General features: G+C 34.3%; 1 protein-coding gene across 4 annotated transcripts in view; it reads right to left on the reverse strand.

Annotated features, from left to right (window-relative positions):
* Positions 1 to 18,619, reverse strand: part of LRBA (LPS responsive beige-like anchor protein) — a 766,360-nt gene that overhangs the window by 553,758 nt on the left and 193,983 nt on the right. For all 4 annotated transcript variants that reach the window (XM_031010185.3, XM_055385519.2, XM_055385518.2 and 1 more), the window contains exons 31-33: positions 18,124 to 18,257; positions 9,332 to 9,410; positions 7,298 to 7,431 (exon numbers count right to left, since the gene is read on the reverse strand). In XM_031010185.3, coding sequence (XP_030866045.3) covers positions 7,298 to 7,431; positions 9,332 to 9,410; positions 18,124 to 18,257 — 347 coding nt within the window. The remainder of the gene's footprint in view (positions 1 to 7,297; positions 7,432 to 9,331; positions 9,411 to 18,123; positions 18,258 to 18,619) is intronic.

An 18,619-nucleotide genomic window follows, 5' to 3' on the forward strand; every position in this document is an offset into this window, starting at 1 on the left:
GCTTAGGTTCCAGGGTATAACATCTAAAATAATTCCTGATGGCTCTTAAACATCTTATTGCCTTCTTTTTTCTCCTGAAGAAAACTCTTCCAGGTACCCTATCCATTCCCTTTATCTTTTTATTCTTTAGTTCTTTCTCCTTCCCTGTTTAAATACGAATGCTTCCAACCTAATGATAGCGCATGTTGGCATTTTTTAGCTTTATAAATATCATTCAAGTTAAAAGGGCTGTTCACCCCCTTCATTTTTTAAAAAATGTTAGAACCATTTTTCTCAATGTCTGAAAAAATATGTAACATAGAAATGATAGTAACAGTGTCAGCACTGGCAAGAAAATTAGCTATAGAATGTCTCTATATTGTATTAGGAAGCAAATTATTAACTACAGTGTGATTTCTGTAGGGCTAAGATGAACATGGCTCTTCAGGCTAATGCTGTCAAGGCCAAAAGAAAAGGCAAGCAATACTCCCTCTCTTACTGCAGGTGTAGCCCTCTGCTGGTCTGAAACCTTGCCATTTTTCCTTAAATTTAACCCAGATAATAAAAGAAGTTCAGTTTTGCTCCAACTTCAAAACCCATTATTTCCAGAAAGTAAATTCAGATCTTTCTATTATTAGGTCATTAATCCTTATTGCTTTATTCGAGAGAAACTAGAATTCCTGCCACTGGGCCCTGATGGGCCCTTTTATTATATTTCTATTCAGATAATGAAAAATAGTAATTTTAAAAAAGACCTTAAGCTATCCAAAATTAGGGAGATTTATAGGTGCTCCTTTGTCCCTCTTACCACACTTATCATATTTCATACATATACATATATATATATTTTTTTGAGACGTTGTCTCGCTCTGTCACCCAGGCCGGAGTGCAATAGCACGATCTCAGCTCACCACAACCTCCACCTCCCAGGTTCAATCAATTCTCCTGCCTCAGCCACCCGAGTAGCTGGAATTACAGGAGCCCACCACCACACTTGGCTAATTTCTGTAGTTTTAGTAGAGACAGAGTTTCACCATGTTGGCCAGGCTGGTCTCAAACTCCTGACCTCAGGTGATTCGCCCGCCTTGGCCTCCCAAAGTGCTGGGATTACAGGAGTGAGCCACCATGCCTGGCCCATATATCTATATATTCTTAAGAAAAATTTTACACATACACATTTCTATTTATTTATCTCAGTCTTATTTTCCAATAATAAAGGCTAACAAACCAGAAGAAGGTTCATAGCTACTTTCTAGTTGGATATGAATATTCAGGAAGAAATATATTCACTGACAAAGCTAGTAAAAGGTCAAATAACATTTCATAGTTCGGTTTGAACAATTAATGTGGAGGAGAGTGATGGTAGATGTATTGCAGGGGCAGGGTGGAAAGTATGTTCAATTCGAATGAGTAAGGGCTTCAGAAAACAAGAGAGACCTGATAACAGACCTTAAGTTCCCTGTCTAAAGGACACTGGTACTGTAAACACAAAAATAACATTGGGAGCAAAGAAATAGAGGATAGCCCCAATAAGGAACTTAACATCAAAATGTAGAACTTACGTCACTTCTATTTTTGACCTAAATTTTTGCCAATGGATGACACTCATCACATGTGCAAAAAAACAAATAATAAACCTGTAGATCTCTCTTCAGATTTAGTCATACTCTAAGAACTATCCAAAGGAAGGCCCTAAAACCTTAAAGTCAAGTTGTAAGTTACTGCCAGAACTATCATTTTCATTTTATACACCCACAAACACACACACCCTATTACTGTCTCAATCAAAAGAAACGAAGTACTGCAAGCTTACAGATTTGAACCAGCTCACAATCTGACCTCTCTAAAACTCTCAGTAGAATAGTAGAATAATAGGGTTTGGTTTGATTATTTTTTGGTTGGCTTTTCAAAGGTAGAAAATGTTACTCTTTTCAAAAGGACAAACTCGAGATACCAAGCCAAGAGTTTTATATCTGCACTAATCTGGAATTTTATGATCAAAGACCACTGTAATTTCTTCAGTGGAGACTCACCCAGATATATCACTTCAGTGAAAGGATTAAATGACTCACCAGACAGTAAGCCAGTGCCACCTAAACCCATCAATCTATCTAAATCCTCAAGTATACAATGAAAAAATAGTCATGACTATTTACTATCTGGAATATAAGAACCCACTTGTTTTTTATATTTAAGTCACCTTAAATAATTTATTTTTTAAAATAGGATGGCAATAAACATTATGAGAAACTTTAATAAGAATTTAAGGATAATAAACTCAAGAAGTTTCACTCTATATTTTCCTGGTTTTGAAGGTATATACATATACTCCAAATGAGCATTATCTTTTAGATAAAACTAAATGCTCATGATGAATCTGAAACACATCCATCTTGAAAATACTAAGTCGAAATTTCAAATACATGTTTAATAGGCTCTAGCTTATCATAAATTCTGGTTTTCCTTCCTGAATTTATATCATCCAATCCAACATTCTGGAAAAATTGGATGACTAAAAATTCTGTTAAAGAGGACAGACATCTTCTTTGCTTGAGACTTGCAAAATATTTTCTTGTACAGATTTGCAAACATTTAGAATAATCAATCCACTGAATTTTTTATTTCCATATAAACTTTTACTTCTAGTCATCATTGTATGCACACCTGCCTTTAGCATTTATCTACTTAGAAACTGTATCAAGTAAACTGTGGTACATAATCATCCCACAAGACGGAAGAACACCGCCACACGTCTTTTTAGAAAAATGGGATGGCCCAGGTTCTTGTCTCAAGTTATCACACAAATTAAGCACAATGAAGTCCTTCCTGCTAAGTAACATGCTCATAGAGTGTACAGAGATACCGTGACCCTTTGGAGGGTCACAAACCATTGTAATATCTAAGATATTTTTTGCCTACCCCAAAAAAAGTTTTTGCCCCATTGAGACTGCAAGTTTATACTTTCTTAAAACACAATGCAGGCAGAGTGCAGTGGCTCATGCCTGTAATCCCAACATTTTGGGAGGCCAAGGCAGGTGGATCACTTGAGGCCAGAAGTTCAAGAACAGTCTGGGCAACGCAGCAAAACCCATCTCTATAAATAAATAAATAAATAGATAGATAAAATTTAAAAAAAAATTAGATGAGCATGGTGACATGCGCCTGTAGTCCCAACTACTTGAGAGGCTAAGGTGGGTTGGATCACCTGAGCCCAGGAAGACAAGGCTGCAGTGAGCCATGATCACACCACTGCACTCCAGTCTGGGTGTAGGAGTGAGACTCAGTTTCAAAAAAAAAAAAAAAAAAAAAAACCACAATGCAAAACTTTGGGTAAAGCAATACAACGACAGAGGCTAATAAACAAGAGTAATGATTTCTTTTCCTATTGCACCATCACTCCAGGTGCAATTCTAGCATTCGTGGGTTTTTTTTTTTTTAATTTTAGTCCACAGCATAGTAAAGAATAGCTGATGTGTAATAGTGAAATAGCAAAATGTTTCAAGATACAGAAAAAATAAGATCACTAAGACTATAATTAATCATATTTATAAAAAGGATCCAGTGAACTCACATATAATAATTGTAAGACATAATTTAAAATTTTCAAGCTTGTGTTCTCTTTGTTCTTTGGAAAATCTCTTTAGAAAAATTAATCCTTATAAAGGGTTATAACTACTTGAAAAAGAGGGTTAATTAACATCATTACAATTGAGACAATCAGGCTACAGGTGATTCCAGGCATGATGTAATATGAAATATTACATCTAATTTAACTTTTAGCTTTAACTTCAAGTCTTCAAAATATACAGGGCATATGGCCAGACGCGGTGGCTCAGGCCTGTAATCCCAGCACTTTGGGAGGCAAGGCCGGAGGACTGCTTGGGCTCAGGAGTTTGAGACCAGCCTGGGCAATGTGGCAAAACCCCATCTCTACAAAATACACAAAATTTAGCCAGCTTGGTGGCACATGCCTGTAGTCACAGCTACTAGGGAGACTGAGGCACAAGAGTCGCTTGAACTCGGGAGGCAGAGGTTGCAGTGAGCCAAGATCGCACCACTGCACTCCAGCCTGGGTGGCATGGTGAGACTCTGTCTCAAAAAAAAAAAAAAAAAAAAAAAAACTAAAAACAAAAACAAAATATATATATATATATACACACACACACATATATACATATATACACACACAAATATATACATGTCTATATACACATATATATTTCTTAAAGATAAATACAGGCTGGGTATTAGACGACATTAAGAAACTATTACTATTATTAGGTGTAATAGCAGCATTGTGATTATGTAAGAAAATGTCTTTTTTTACATGCCATTAAGTATTCAAGGGTTGAATGACATGACATCTAAGATAGTTTTAAATATCTAAGATAGTTTTAAATATTAAAGCAAAATAAAGTGAAGTCGAGATATCAAATATTATGGAAAAATGAATATGGTTTGGATAGCTGGTAATAAGTTCATAGATACTGTACTTACTACTTTTGTGAAAATTTGAAATTTTCATTAAAATATTTTTAATACTAAAAAACTCATAAGCATTTTTTTAAAAATTAAGAAGCTTTGTAATGTTTGGTCACACAGCTAATCACTGGCAAGGACAGAATGAAAACCAAAGTCTCCTGCCTTTTATATTAATGCTTTTTGTACAGTATTATGCTGCTTATACAGTACTATGGCACAATCACCTCTTTCTGTTTATTCCTTTCTGTTTTACAGTACATGAAACCACAATCCAAAACATTCCTCACAACATAAAATACATAAGTTACATAAGAACTCTTATATTTGTTTGCTATTTTTATGAACATCATCAATGAATAGGCACTGCTCAAGTTTATACATGAGCAATAGTACACCTTCTTCCTTCTTACAATTTTACCAAAATTTATTGGTAAAAAATCATTCTAAATTAAATTTTGTTGAGGGATATAGAAGTGTCCATTGCTAATGCTTCTGGGTATTTAACATGATCCTATCTTGTTATCTGCTATAAAATTCAAAGACCAATAAGCAACAATGTCTTGCAATACTGAGAGGCTGTATTTAATACACACATCTTACTCACTGTAATAAAATTAAACATAGTTCATAAGTTGTTACACCATTTAAAAAAAAAGTTTCATATATGAAACATAAATTAGGGAAAAGCCCTGAAATATAGACTCTTCAATTTTTAAAATTCAATTTTTTTCCAATTATATTACTTCATAAGTAAAAGTCATTCATTACTTCATCAAATAGTTCATAGCTAAATAAATTATATCCTTCAATAGATCTAAGGAAATTGCTACTCCAAACTTAAGTACTTCTAAAATCTGAACTTTCTTTTTCAAATAAACTCATTGTTACTTTTTGACTGCATGAAAATAATATCGCTCATCACCAACTCCATTTACATCTATAGAAGAGATGAAATTCCTAACTAAAGCTTCATACGTACCTACTGATATTGTAAGGGTCAAACGAAGTGCTCATATTGCACAGTTAATACTCAAATATAGATATCTTAAACTATTAGCCTACCTATAACCTTGCATTTCCATTATATCCTTATTGCTACAAGAGAGATGCTTTTTCCCAAGTTTTTAAAAAATTCCTCAGGCCATCTCCTAGCTACTGTTAGCCAACAAAAGATTACGATAACTAAAGCTGCCAGTTGATACTTAAAGACACTGGAATACAGATGGGAGTGTCATTCCCATGATTTTTCAGTTTGAGGAGAATACAAGTATATTATCCTAAACCATCAATCACGGGCCCAAAAAAAGCCAGATTTAGCAACCACCTAATCCAAGCACTTTTGAATGCAAAAATTAATTCTACATCATCATTTATAAAAAGCCCTGTAGCTTCACCTTAAAAAATCCTAGTTATGAGGTCAGGTGCAGTGGCTCACACCTATAATCCCAGCAACTCAGAAGCCCAAGGTAGGGTTCAATCTTGCCAGTACACTGCACTCCAGCCTACACAACAAAGCAAGACCCTGTCTCTTCAAAAACAAAATAAAATAAAAAATAAATCCTAGGTACGAAGATGAAGATTGGTATTTTGAAGTCAGTCTGATAAACTCTTCAACTCATTATTTAAGAAATTATCCTCTATTGAACTGCTATCTGCTTTCTGAGGAAATTTACGGTAAATCTACTTTCACTTGGTTAAGTCACTCTCTCTAATATTCGAAGGCACTCACTACATGGCAATGCTCCATGCGCAAAAAGAAAAAAAAAAAAAGGAAGGAAGGAAGGGAGAAGGAAGGAAGGAAGGAAGGAAAGGAAAGGAGAAGGAGAAGGAAAGGAGAAGGAAACGAGAAGGAAAGGAAAGGAAAGGAAAGGAAAGGAAAGGAAAGGAAAGGAAAGGAAAGGAAAGGAAAGAAGGAAAGGAAAGGAAGGAGAGGAAAGGAAAGGAAAGGAGAAGGAGAAGGAAAGGAAAGGAGAAGGAAAGGAAAGGAAAGGAAGGGAAGGGAAAAGGAAAGGAAAGGAGAAGGAAAGGAAAGGAAGGAGAGGAAAGGAAAGGAAAGGAGAAGGAGAAGGAAAGGAAAGGAAAGGAAGGGAAGGGAAAAGGAAAGGAAAGGAAAGGAAAGGAGAAGGAGAAGGAAGGGAAAGGAAAGGAAAGGAAAGGAAGAGAGAAGGAAAGGAAAGGAGAAGGAGAAGGAGAAGGAAAGGAAAGGAAGGGAGAAGGAAAGGAAAAGAAAGGAAAGGAAAGGAAAAGAAACAAAAGGAAAGGAAAGGAAAGGAGAAGGAGAAGGAAAGGACCCATTTATGGAGAAGGAAACTCCATAAATAGCATGGTTTCCAATCCCCTCAGCAACCTACCTCAGCATGCTATCTAGTTTGACAATCTCAAAGTACACTACCTAGAAAAGACCCAGGAATCTATGAATGACGTAAGCAGTATAGAGTAAAATGCTGTTATCTCTATTTGTAAAACAGAATTCTACTAATAACAATGCATTCCTTATCTGTGTGGCAATACATTGTTGTTCATATGGATCTAAGTTCAAGTAAAATCCTGTGACACTAGTCTCTCCAATTCTTTGCTCTCAAAGTTAATTTTAATGTATCGAAAAAAAAAGTCTTAGTTCTTTGGTTCAACACATAATTCTATGCTCCATCCAAATCACTGATAAAAATCTTGAAGATTACAACATAATAGACATGTGACACAGTCTTCAAAAGATAGCCTATGTCAAAGGCTGACAACACTTAAACAATGAAACTCCATGTTATTTCATTATCCATGTAAGTTTTTAATCCTGAAATATAAATACATACAAATAAAATAAAGAAAAACCACTTACTTGTTCCTTCTATAAGCAGTTCTTGTCCATGGCTACCCAAAAGTGTCCGAGAAAGAAAAGGTGCAAAATCCACAAAAATCTCACGAAGGAGAGGAGCTGCCTTTTCCAAAGCGTGTTCAAGCCTCTCTGTAATACTAATGAAAAGACATTAAGTTACTTGAACTATTCAACAGATTGTATCAATTTTCTAGTTTTGAAAATAAAGATGTATTTCCATATATATATATAATTATTTTAAAAAATTAAAAATCACCTAAAGAGACATTACTGCTATGCATAGCAGTCCTTCTGCCAAAAATATTCGTTTTTATCCTGATCTATCTTGCCCCTACAATCTCCAACAAACAACCTGGTTAACAACCACTCCAAGCATCAGTACTTACTAGAAGTCTCACCTGGCCAGTTAAGAGCAGTTTGTTTTTAGGCCCATTATAATCTAAACAAACTCTCATCAAGTCTTCAACAAATTTTTCTATTTACCACTAAACCATTAGCACACTGAGTTCAAGAACCATGACTTCATTTTAAAATTCACAGTTATAGCATATAGTACAGACTCAACAGATGTTGAGTGCTTATAAATTATAAAAAGCAGTTCTTTTTTATTGAAGTCAATAATTCCTTTCTAATGCAATGTGAATGATTTTTCTCCTGAAAATAATATACTTTATAGGCACATTATAACAAAACTATCATTTGGTTGATAGTTATATTTATTAATATACTGAGATAGTTGTAAATGTGCCTATAAATATATAAAAATATATTAATATATATTTGTGATTATATATACATGTATTCATATATACATACACAGATACATTTAATAAGGGTTTTTTTTTTAAGGTCCCCAGCATTTCAGATAATTCACAGATATCCACAGCTTTAGTTTCTAACTTACAAATTAAACATATACATAAAGAGCCACTAGTTATCTACTATTAACACTAGGAGTACTTCCTATTCGTACTACCAAGAAAGCAGTTGCTACTGAAACTATCAACACAAACATATATAAATTTTTGCTGTGAATAACCATCTCCTCACAGGCACTGCTCTAAATACTATTTTCTTCTACACAACTCATAGAACTTGTTATCCCTGAAGAGTATCACAAATACTAGCTATACTCGAAGCACTCAAGTACCTACATTTGTAGTGTCTAATGGATTTCCCAATTGTGGTAAAGAAAATCAAGGACTCTCTGGACACTAAGTCTCCAGTGGTGGAAAATACACTCAAAGCATTCGAAATTAAACTCTGGAACCCAATTAAACAAGGTAAGTGACAATAAAAATCTATCTACAATTCAGTATCATTGTGCCTTTGGCTGACTGGCTATCACTTATATCAGCATTTTGTTGTTGTTGTTGTTGTTGAGATGGAGTCTCACTCTGTCTCCCAGGTTGGAGTGCAGTGGTGCGATCTCGGCTCACTGCAACCTCTGCCTCCCGGGTTCAAGTGATTCTCCTGCCTCAGCATCCCGAGTAGCTGGGACTAAAGGTGTGCACCACCACACCTAGCTAATTTTTTTAAATATTTTTAGTAGAGATGGGTTTTCACCATGTTGGCCAGGCTGATCTTGAACTCCTGACTTCAAGTAATCCGCCTGCCTCAGCCTCTCAAAGTGCTGGGATTACAGGCATGAGCCACCGCACCTGGCCTATATCAGTATTTTATAGAGGAGAAACAACAAATTCCACACTTTCAATTTGCAATCATTTGAAACATAAGTCATAAGCTTATGTAAATATTTGTTATGCATGCAGCAATTATTTTTTACCACAAATAGTCACTTCTCATGAAGTGACTTGTACATCATGAAATGACTTGTACATCATGAAATGACTTGTACATCTTATAATCTTTCAAAAGAAAATGAACTTCTAAAATGTTCCCAAGCCTCTAAATGTCATATATGTTGAAAGAAAGAAATGAAATGAAATGAAATGAAACGAAGTAAAATAAACCTAGATAGCTTAAAAAGTCATCAAAAGGTATAAATCACAATATTCAAGTTAGTAGCTTAAATACCTCATATTTGAAACCGGATCTTGTGAAACTGAATCAACTGTTGGAACTGAGGGCAATTTTGCATTAGATGATCTACTGCCTATAAAAGAAAAATAACCATCTATAGGAATTTTCTGCTTTTAGATATGAAGATTTAAATAAAAAGAATGTCATTATACCAGTCAATAAAAGCATTATAACGTATTTTTATGTCCATTACTATTTGGATAACATTAAAATCTAACAATGAACAACTAAATGCTTTCATATATAAACCTCAGCTACAAGCTCAATTATCATGCCAGAGCAATCTTTCTATCCATGAGCTGAAGAAGCAAGAGAAAAGTAAATTCTGACTCCCTAAATAAGGTTCACAATTCCTTCCACTCAACACCAAGTGTCAACAGAAAGTTACAAGTAAAAGCATTTTCTTAATATAGCAAAAACACAGAAACAGCTACATTCCAAATTTAGCTTTAAACCTTCATTACCATGAAAACTATCTGTATTCAGTTATCAAATCACTACTAAAGGACTAAATTGTAGCAACAAATGTAATCAGGGTTAGAAGCCTAGATCTCTGAGAATCTGTAATCTTGTATCACAACTATTATCAGTTATTTTCCCCTTATGCCCCAAATACAAAAACACTATGCTTTAAAGAGAATAAGGGTCCTCTTTCCCAAAGATTGTTGAATCTTTCAGTCCAAAAGTGATTAGAAACACATCAAGGAAAGCATCTGCATCAGGTTGGAGGTTGTGTTGGCCCAGAGAAAGTTATTGGAGCCAGTGTGAGGAGGGAATTCAAGGAAAAGAGAAAACTGAGAATTGTAGAATTCATATCTATATGAATTCATGGTTCCAATAAAGGATGGAAATAATATGTGAATGACAGTATATATTTTTATAGACTTTTATATACAAACATACACACAAACACACACACACTGCCTCTAGCTCTGTCCACTAAGAGGACACGGAAGCAGAAGCATCTTAACACTTGGTGTCCAGATCTTGGTTTCTAAATACTATACTCCACTAAAAGAAAGAAATGGCTGATTCGAGATCTGTGGAAGAAAAGCACAAAATGAGTTTGAAACATCTAGTTATGCTTTGTAGAAAGCAAGGAATAGGATATATACAAGGAATAATAGGTTATGTCAAAGGACAATGAAGCCAGCTTGAAGGGGCTCCCACTGATCAAATACCATTGTACTCCATCCTGGGTAAGAAATGGAAACTCCGTCTCAAAAAAAAAAAAAAAAGAATTGCCATTTTTGGCCAGGTGCAGTGGCTCACGCCAGTAATTCCAACACTTTGGGAGGCCAAGACAGGAGGACTGCTCGAGCTCAGGAGTTCAAGATTAGCCTGTGAAACACAGCAAGGCCCGTCTCTACTAAAAATACAACAAAGTGGCCAGGAATGGTTGTGTGTGCCTATGGTCCCAGCTAGGTCCCAGCTCAAGGATCACTTGAGCCTAGAGGGCAGAGGTTGCAGTGTGCCAAGACTGCACTACTGCATTCCAGCCTGGGTGACAAAGCAAGACCCTGTCTTAAAATACAAAACAATACAATACAATACAATACAATACAATACAATACAATACAATACAATACAATACAATACTTCTCTCTGCTTCACACCACTCCCAGAACTTCCTCAAGCTCACTTCAATTGTATCTAGGCATTCTGATTCAATGTGCTCTTTTTGGTAAGGCAAATAAAGTTAATTATGGATATAGATAAGCATAGCCAGGACCTAATCAGAGGATTTGTGGATATAACTGAATTAAAAACAGCAAGGATCTGAGGCAATTTTGAACTTTCCTGAAACATGCTTGGTTTTTAGGCAGTACTTGATCAATAACCCTCAGTTCTGATTACCAGGTCTCAGTCAAATCTAAGGATCCAAACATCTAGACAATTTGACCCCCAACAAGCTTGGTTCCTTTTGGAAAGCGGGCAATGCAGCAATCTTCCACAATTAACCTCTGGATAATTACTGAGCCCACCTCTTAGAGTGAGCACATACCTAGTACAAAATGAACTTAACTGTAGTTAATCTTTCTTTTCCACAACATATTTCCTTTCCCATTCCCTTGATAACCAAAGTTGACTTTCCTTTATACTGGAAGTTTTGTATTGCTTACAGTCCTGCCTTCCTCACCATCCTGCTCAATTGAGATCTAACTGTACCTAAAAACTCTAACCAAGTGACTGGTGGTCAGGACGCATAGGATTCGTTTAAAAATGAAGCTAAAGCACACACTCCATCATGCTGACAATTATTTTTTATTTTTCTTTTTTTGAGAGAGGGTCTTGCTCTCTCACCCAGGCTGAAGTGCAGCGGTGTGATCAGAGCTCACTGCAGCCTTGAACTCCTGGACTCAAGCCGTCTTCCTGCCTCAGCCTCCCAAGTAGCTGGGAATATAGGTGCATGCCACCACACCTGGCTATTTTCTATTTTTTTTGTAGAGACAGGGTCTCATTATGTTACCCAGGCTGGTCTCAAACTCTTGGTCTCAAGCAATCCTTTGGCCTTGGCCTCCCAAAGTGCCAGGGTTATAGGTGTGAGCCACCATGCCCAGCCCATTGTGACAATTTTTAAAAGCATAAATATCAATTCACATTTCATCATAAAAATATTGCTATTTTTGTGTTTTTCACAATAAAATTTCAAATTAGAGGGCAAGACCAGGGAAGTTCAAAAACATTTTTTCACCCTTTGGTATCCGGCACTTCTAAGAGTCAGGTCCAATCCTAAAATCATATACGACACTCAGTAAAGTACTTCACAGACCCAGTGGCTTTATTAAACTCAGTAAATGACACCTGCAATTTTCTAAGTTCTTGACAACAATATGATCACTGAATCACAGTGGGTCATTGACTGTTACCAGTGATTAATTAAATATTTCTGTTTTCTTAATTGGTGATAGTTTTTGAAGACCATTTTTATTGCAATGTATCAGACATTTTCTCTATTAGGATTATTGATGGATTTTCTTGAGCTTTTCTGAATCTAATACAAAGGAACATATAAGGTCCCATTTACTTAAAAGTAGAAATGGAAAAAATAAATCCCTCCCCAAAAAACATATGCATGAGGCTTTAGGAAAAAAAAAAAAAAAGAGTGTGTATGAAGCTTTAGGAAAAATTAGCCTTTACTGTGTTAACTGGTTTATTGGGTTTTTTGTTTTTTGTTTTAAGAGACGAGGTCTTGCTCTATTGCCCAGGCTGGAGTGTACTGGTGTGATCATAGCTCACTGCAGCCCTGAGTTCCTGGACTCAAGTGATCCTCCTGTCTCAGCCTTCTGAGTAGGTGAGATTACAGGCATGTACCACCACGTTCAGCTAATTTTTTTAAATTTCTTGTAGAGATAAGGTCTCACTTTGTTGTCCAGGCTAGTCTTGAACTCCTGGCTTCAGGTGATTCTTCCACCCCAGCCTCTCAAAGTGCTGGGACTACAGGTGTAAATCACCACACCCTGCCCACTGTGCTAAATGATACTAATTTTAATGAGAAATGCGTATTAGAAATGTGAAAAAGAAAAGCAACATTGTTACTTCTAAATAAAGCAGTAACAAAAATTATTTCCTCACACTACCCTAGAAGTAATGCCAATTTTCAATTCTAAAAGAGAATATAGGAGAAAGAGATTTTTTACAGTGTCTTAAGTCATAAGAAGACACTTTACCAACAAGGATAATAAATTAACCAGCAATAGTTATAAGAAAAAAATCACATGAAAGAATAAACTAAATACACCAATAATTTCACACTAGGTTGTCCTCCATTCCTGCTGTGGAAAAAATGTAATATCCAAACACATTCTGTATTTTTTCAACTCAGATAAAAATATAAACTTTCAATCAATTTGTTTTAAATTATCATTAAATATCTCCACCAAATGATCACAAATACATAAATGCAGAAGCTACCTCCAACATGTGGAATGATACTCACTTATCTTTTCCTTATCCTAGCACTGATAAACTGGCTCCTTCAAACGGACAGTTTTCCAGACATTCAGAAGAACAAAAAGGAAAATGCAAATATATCATCTGTCTAGCATCTATCTGCAGAGTAGGCAATTGTTTATTTAAGGTCCCTGCGGGTCTAAATAACTAATGTCCCTTGCAATAAAGAATCATTAAAACAAATGCCAATTTTTAACCCCTAAACACTTTAGCACTGCATTTCTCTCTCTCTTTTCTGAACCAGTTAATTCAGCCAGGGATAGTCTACAGGCCCAGTAAAAACTAATTAAATAAATCCTATTGAATGAATAAAAATAAGCCTATTGGCCTAAATCTTACACAAAGCAAAGATGGTTATGACTCAAATATTTCCCTAATATTAAAAAAGTACTAATTAATAATGTATATGGCTCTGATAAACAGATACTGTCTAATATTCTAGTAAGTGGTAGAATTACTAAATTTTGCAAAATAGCAAACACCAGGCATATAAATTAGTGAACAGTATACTTAGTTCCACTATTGAGCTAGTTTCAATTTTGATTTATTCATTTATGCTTTGCAATATAGAGAAACAGCATATTGGAAAAAGAGTGATGATATTTTAACATACAAGAAGGGATATGGGTGAAGGTGGAAGGATCACTTGAAGCCAGGACTTCAAGACTTGTCTGGGCAATAGAACAAGACTCTGCCTCTACAAAAATTTTAAAATTAGCCAGGAATGGTGACACACACCTGTAGTTCTGGCTACTTGGGAAGCTGAAGCAGGAGGATCACTCAAGCCCAGGAGTTCAAGGCTGCACTTGAGCTATGACTGTGCCACTGCACTCCAGCCTGGGAAACAAAGAAAGACCCTGTCTCAATTAAAAAAAAAAAAAAAAAGAAAGAAAGAAAAGAAAAAAGAAAGGATACTGTATTCTAGGTAATCAAATATTTGCAGATGACTATAAAATTTCTAGATTTTGATATATTTACTAAAATCACTTTTGCTTTTATTTTCTTTGAAAACATGCATATACAAAGGATATGCCTTATCCTCTGATGAATATCTTTTAATACTTATTAATTAGAAGATACAATTGTTGCTCTTAGACTAGTCCTTTTGGATGATAAAATGCTGCATAAGCTAAGGTATACTATTCAAATTAAAATTTGAAATTTGAAATTTGTACACCAAAAAAGTTTTGTATGTTAATTACATTCTTAATAATGTGTACTATTTCAAAATGCAAACAAATTCTCAATTTTTATGGGTTATAAAATTATTTCAGTGAAAATATTTTCATAGAAAAAGCTTGGACCTCATATAAAGCTGGCAAGTTTTAACTCTGTTTCTGTGATTATTATCTATCTAGTATTAGTTTCTCTTTAATTGTACCACATGTAAAATGTGTCTCATTTTGATATCAAAATTTCCAAATATCCACAAATGGGAATTTCCTTGAAGATATCATGTGAATATATAACAGAAAATATGAATGTCACAGCAGAAACTTCATATTTTCTATCAAGTAAATTTTTTGCCCAACTGTAGGATAATGTAAGTGTTCTGAGCACATTTAAGATAGGGTAGATTAAGCTATGTTGTTTGGTAAGTTAGGTGCATTAAATGCATTTTCAATTTTCAATATTTTCAACTTACAATGGTTTATCATGATGTAACCCCATCATAAGTCAAGGAGCATCTATATTCTAAGTCACAAATGCATTTAACACAAAGCCTATTTTATAAGAAGGTATTGGATATATCACATAATTTACTAAATATTGTATTGAAAGTGAAAAATAGAATGGTCATACGGATACTTGAGGTACACCTTTTACTGAATGCGTATTGCTTTCACACCATTATAAAGTCAAAAAATTGTTAAGATGGAACTATCTATATATTTATCTACTTATTTTAATGGCAGATAACTTAAATCGAGAGACCCACCAAAAAGAAAACAAAAATTTATCAGTTAAAAAAATACTGACAAGGGAAAGAGAACTATTTGGGAGGTTAGGGTAGTTTCCATGTGAAAATGAGTACTAACAAGTACAAGGGCAAGTATAGTAGGCAAAAGCATGTAAAGTGGGGCGGCAGAAGAGTAAGAAGCAGGACAACCAAAAACACTAGATTAGGTTAGGTTTTTCTTATCAAGGCAGTATTGTTCATGGCATCAATTAACGGAATAAAATAGAAGCAATACACTGAAATGGAGAACCCATATGACAGTAACAAGAACACAGTGAAAGAGGAAAAAGAAGAGTCAGATGTGGAAACCAAAACAAATGGTAAACAGAAAGACCATCATCACAAGGAAGACTTGAAATAACTGAAAAAGCAATAATTGTTTTTTAAAAAATAGGGGGGGCTAAGGAGGGGAAAAAAGTTTAAAATTCTAGCTCAAGATGGAAAAAAAAATTGGTAACTATTTGAGAAACTCCATCACAAATTATACAAAATTTAAACAATAGAAAAATAAGATACATTATGAGCTGGATCAATGGTATAGGGTTTTGTAGATTTTGCCAATAAATATAACAGTCTTTAAGATAGCAAATTGTTTTATAATTCTGCATACAGTTTTTCAAAGTGAATATTTTAAATTACAATGAATTTATTGGAAAAAATACAATGGCTTCAGAGAGAAATGTATAATACTGTTACATGTAAAATATTACCCATATGTCTCAGCTGTTTCTTATCTCTTCTGAAAACTCCAAGACTTAAATTTTAAAGAATAGACTTAAAAGCAATCAAAGGGTCCTATTTCCTCCGTTCCTAAACTGAAACTAGAGGGCAGTATAAGAAAATATTTTACTCAATGTACTTTGAATTTCTGAAACTACATTTGATTTTGGATGTTACTGAAAAATTTACTATAACTGAATTTAAAAGACGGCATGTAAATCATTTCATAGATATTAATAACTATTGCATTTTTCACAAAAGGGACTACTCTAGAAAAACCACAGTTGATTTTTTTTTTTTAAAGGACTTTGGATGGGGGTAGAGAAGCGGAAATGTGCATACCCAGCTCCAAATGAATTACCAAATTATTTCTTCTCCAAAGGAAAAAAAAAAAAGAGGCATCAGAGTATAATGGAACAATAAAGATGAAAAATTTGCTAGAGTTTCATGCCCATTTTCTTTCATAATTCTCACTGGGCCAGGGGAAACCAGCGAGGGAGAGAATGACAGGGTATTTGAGAATTCTCTGTACTTCAAACTCAATCTTCCTGTAAACTTAAAACTGATCTAAAAAATAAAGTCTATTAATTTTTGAAAAAAAATATAAAATAAAAAGCAAGGCAGACAAAACTCTGCTACCATTGCAGCTTTTGGTTTCAAACTAGAAAAAAATTTCTAATCACTATTTTTCCTAAGAATAAAAATAATACAAGACTATTAATTAAATTTTAGAAATGCCACCTAAAGTAAATTTCGAAAATCAAAATTGCCAGTAGCCCAACTTCATGGAGATCCAAATGACTTCATAATACACTTTCTTGCTTTTACCATGTAAAGAAGGTAGATAAGTCACTTGGTTGTAATTATACGGTACGTAAAGAATTGCATATAACTTTCTTTTACTTAACCTACTGGAACATTTTCTCTTATCACTAAATACTATAAAATTTGTAAAAAATTAAACACCTTTAAAACTTCTGATAAAATGTATTTTTGTTAACACAAGTACAATAACAAATAAAAGAGAAGACAAAAGAAATAAACATAGTATTTGTTTCTAGGATACATGATTACATAGTACACATCAAGGAAAAAAATTCCCAGCTACTGGCCAGTAGCAATATCAAGTTTGGAACAAAACTCTCCAAGATATGCTAATTTGCCAAATAAAGGTGGAACAGCGGAATAGAAGGCAAACCCTGGCCTGAGATATCCCAAAAGAAGTAATGGCATTATTTCTGATCTCAATATAATCCACCAGGCCATTCCTTCAAAATTCCTTTATTTTCCGTCAATCTCAACCTAGAATCATAAGATGAGTGTTTTGGTAGGTACAATATCTTGTTATTAACTTTAAGAAACAGCAAAATATCCAGAAGAAAACCATTGATACAGTAACATCCCTTTTGTTATACTTGGTCATTTTAATACTGCACATTCTTCACATTATTCAAGTTTACCCAGTATCACCATTAAGCTTCCCATCAATGTATAGGATCTTGCATCCATATATATGCTTTTATACATGGAAATAATTTTTTATCCATATATATGCTTTTAAACATGGAAAGAATGTAGAAGGAGAGATGGACAAAAATAAAAGTGCTATAGGAGGAAATGAACCAGTATGACCATTGTTAGAATGATGCTACACTTCAGAGCAGCATTCCTTTCCAAGCCTCTAATTCAAAAAAAATGCCCAAAAAAAACAAAGTATTGGACACTATATAAATTTTTTTTTTTTACAGCCCAAAATATTTGACAACCAGTAACCACATTAAAAGATTACATGTCAACAAGACTTTCTTATTTAGGCCACTATCTATATACATCTTCTTAAGTGCAGGGAAAGAAAATAAAGGAAAAAAAATATTTTTATGAATCTGTCATTCATCCATGCACTCATCTACCCAACTGGCAGCATCTAATCTACCACACACTACTAGGTTTGAGTGGAGAAAATACTGAAATCCTTGACTTAATTTCTTTTAATTTTACTCAAATTTATTCAGAAAAGTAGTAAACAATCAACAGTATAAAAGCACAATGGTTTCTAATGTGCCCCCAAATTTTAAGTTAATCAAAAATCTTAAGCTTTGCTAAAATGAGATCTAAAAACATTTTTTGTTGAAATCACCCATAACTAACTCACCTGGTGATTCTCCTCCCATATCTGAGGCTTGGGCTGAATCTACTGAGGAAACCACACTGACAGCATTGGTAGGTATGCTTGTATTAAAGGTGGAAGGCGAGACTGCTGACTTTTTTGCTGCAACAATGACACTTCTGTAATAAAGAAAGTAAACAGATTGAAAGATACAAATTGATCTCTTAAATTAATTACATGAATTTCAAAACAGAAACTAGGTAGCTAACTTATTTGTCTAATTTTCTTATTTCTATTTAATGTACAATTTAGACTTTTCACCCAACATGAAATCTCTTCAATACTGTCCATATTTATCTGCATTTCACTATGAAAATATAACAATCTATTTAACATTTAAGCTTATATTTACCACATAGTATTTTTAAAATTTAGGATCATCTTAATTATCTAAGAAATAAAATATAACCAAAAGTATTAAAGCAGAAAATGCAATGTTTCCACAAGAATTGTAAAGCACTGCTAATCTGAAATAGTAAAA

The sequence above is a fragment of the Gorilla gorilla genome, chromosome 3 (genome assembly GCF_029281585.2).
Source record: "Gorilla gorilla gorilla isolate KB3781 chromosome 3, NHGRI_mGorGor1-v2.1_pri, whole genome shotgun sequence".
In the NCBI taxonomy this organism is placed as follows: Eukaryota; Metazoa; Chordata; class Mammalia; order Primates; family Hominidae; genus Gorilla; species Gorilla gorilla.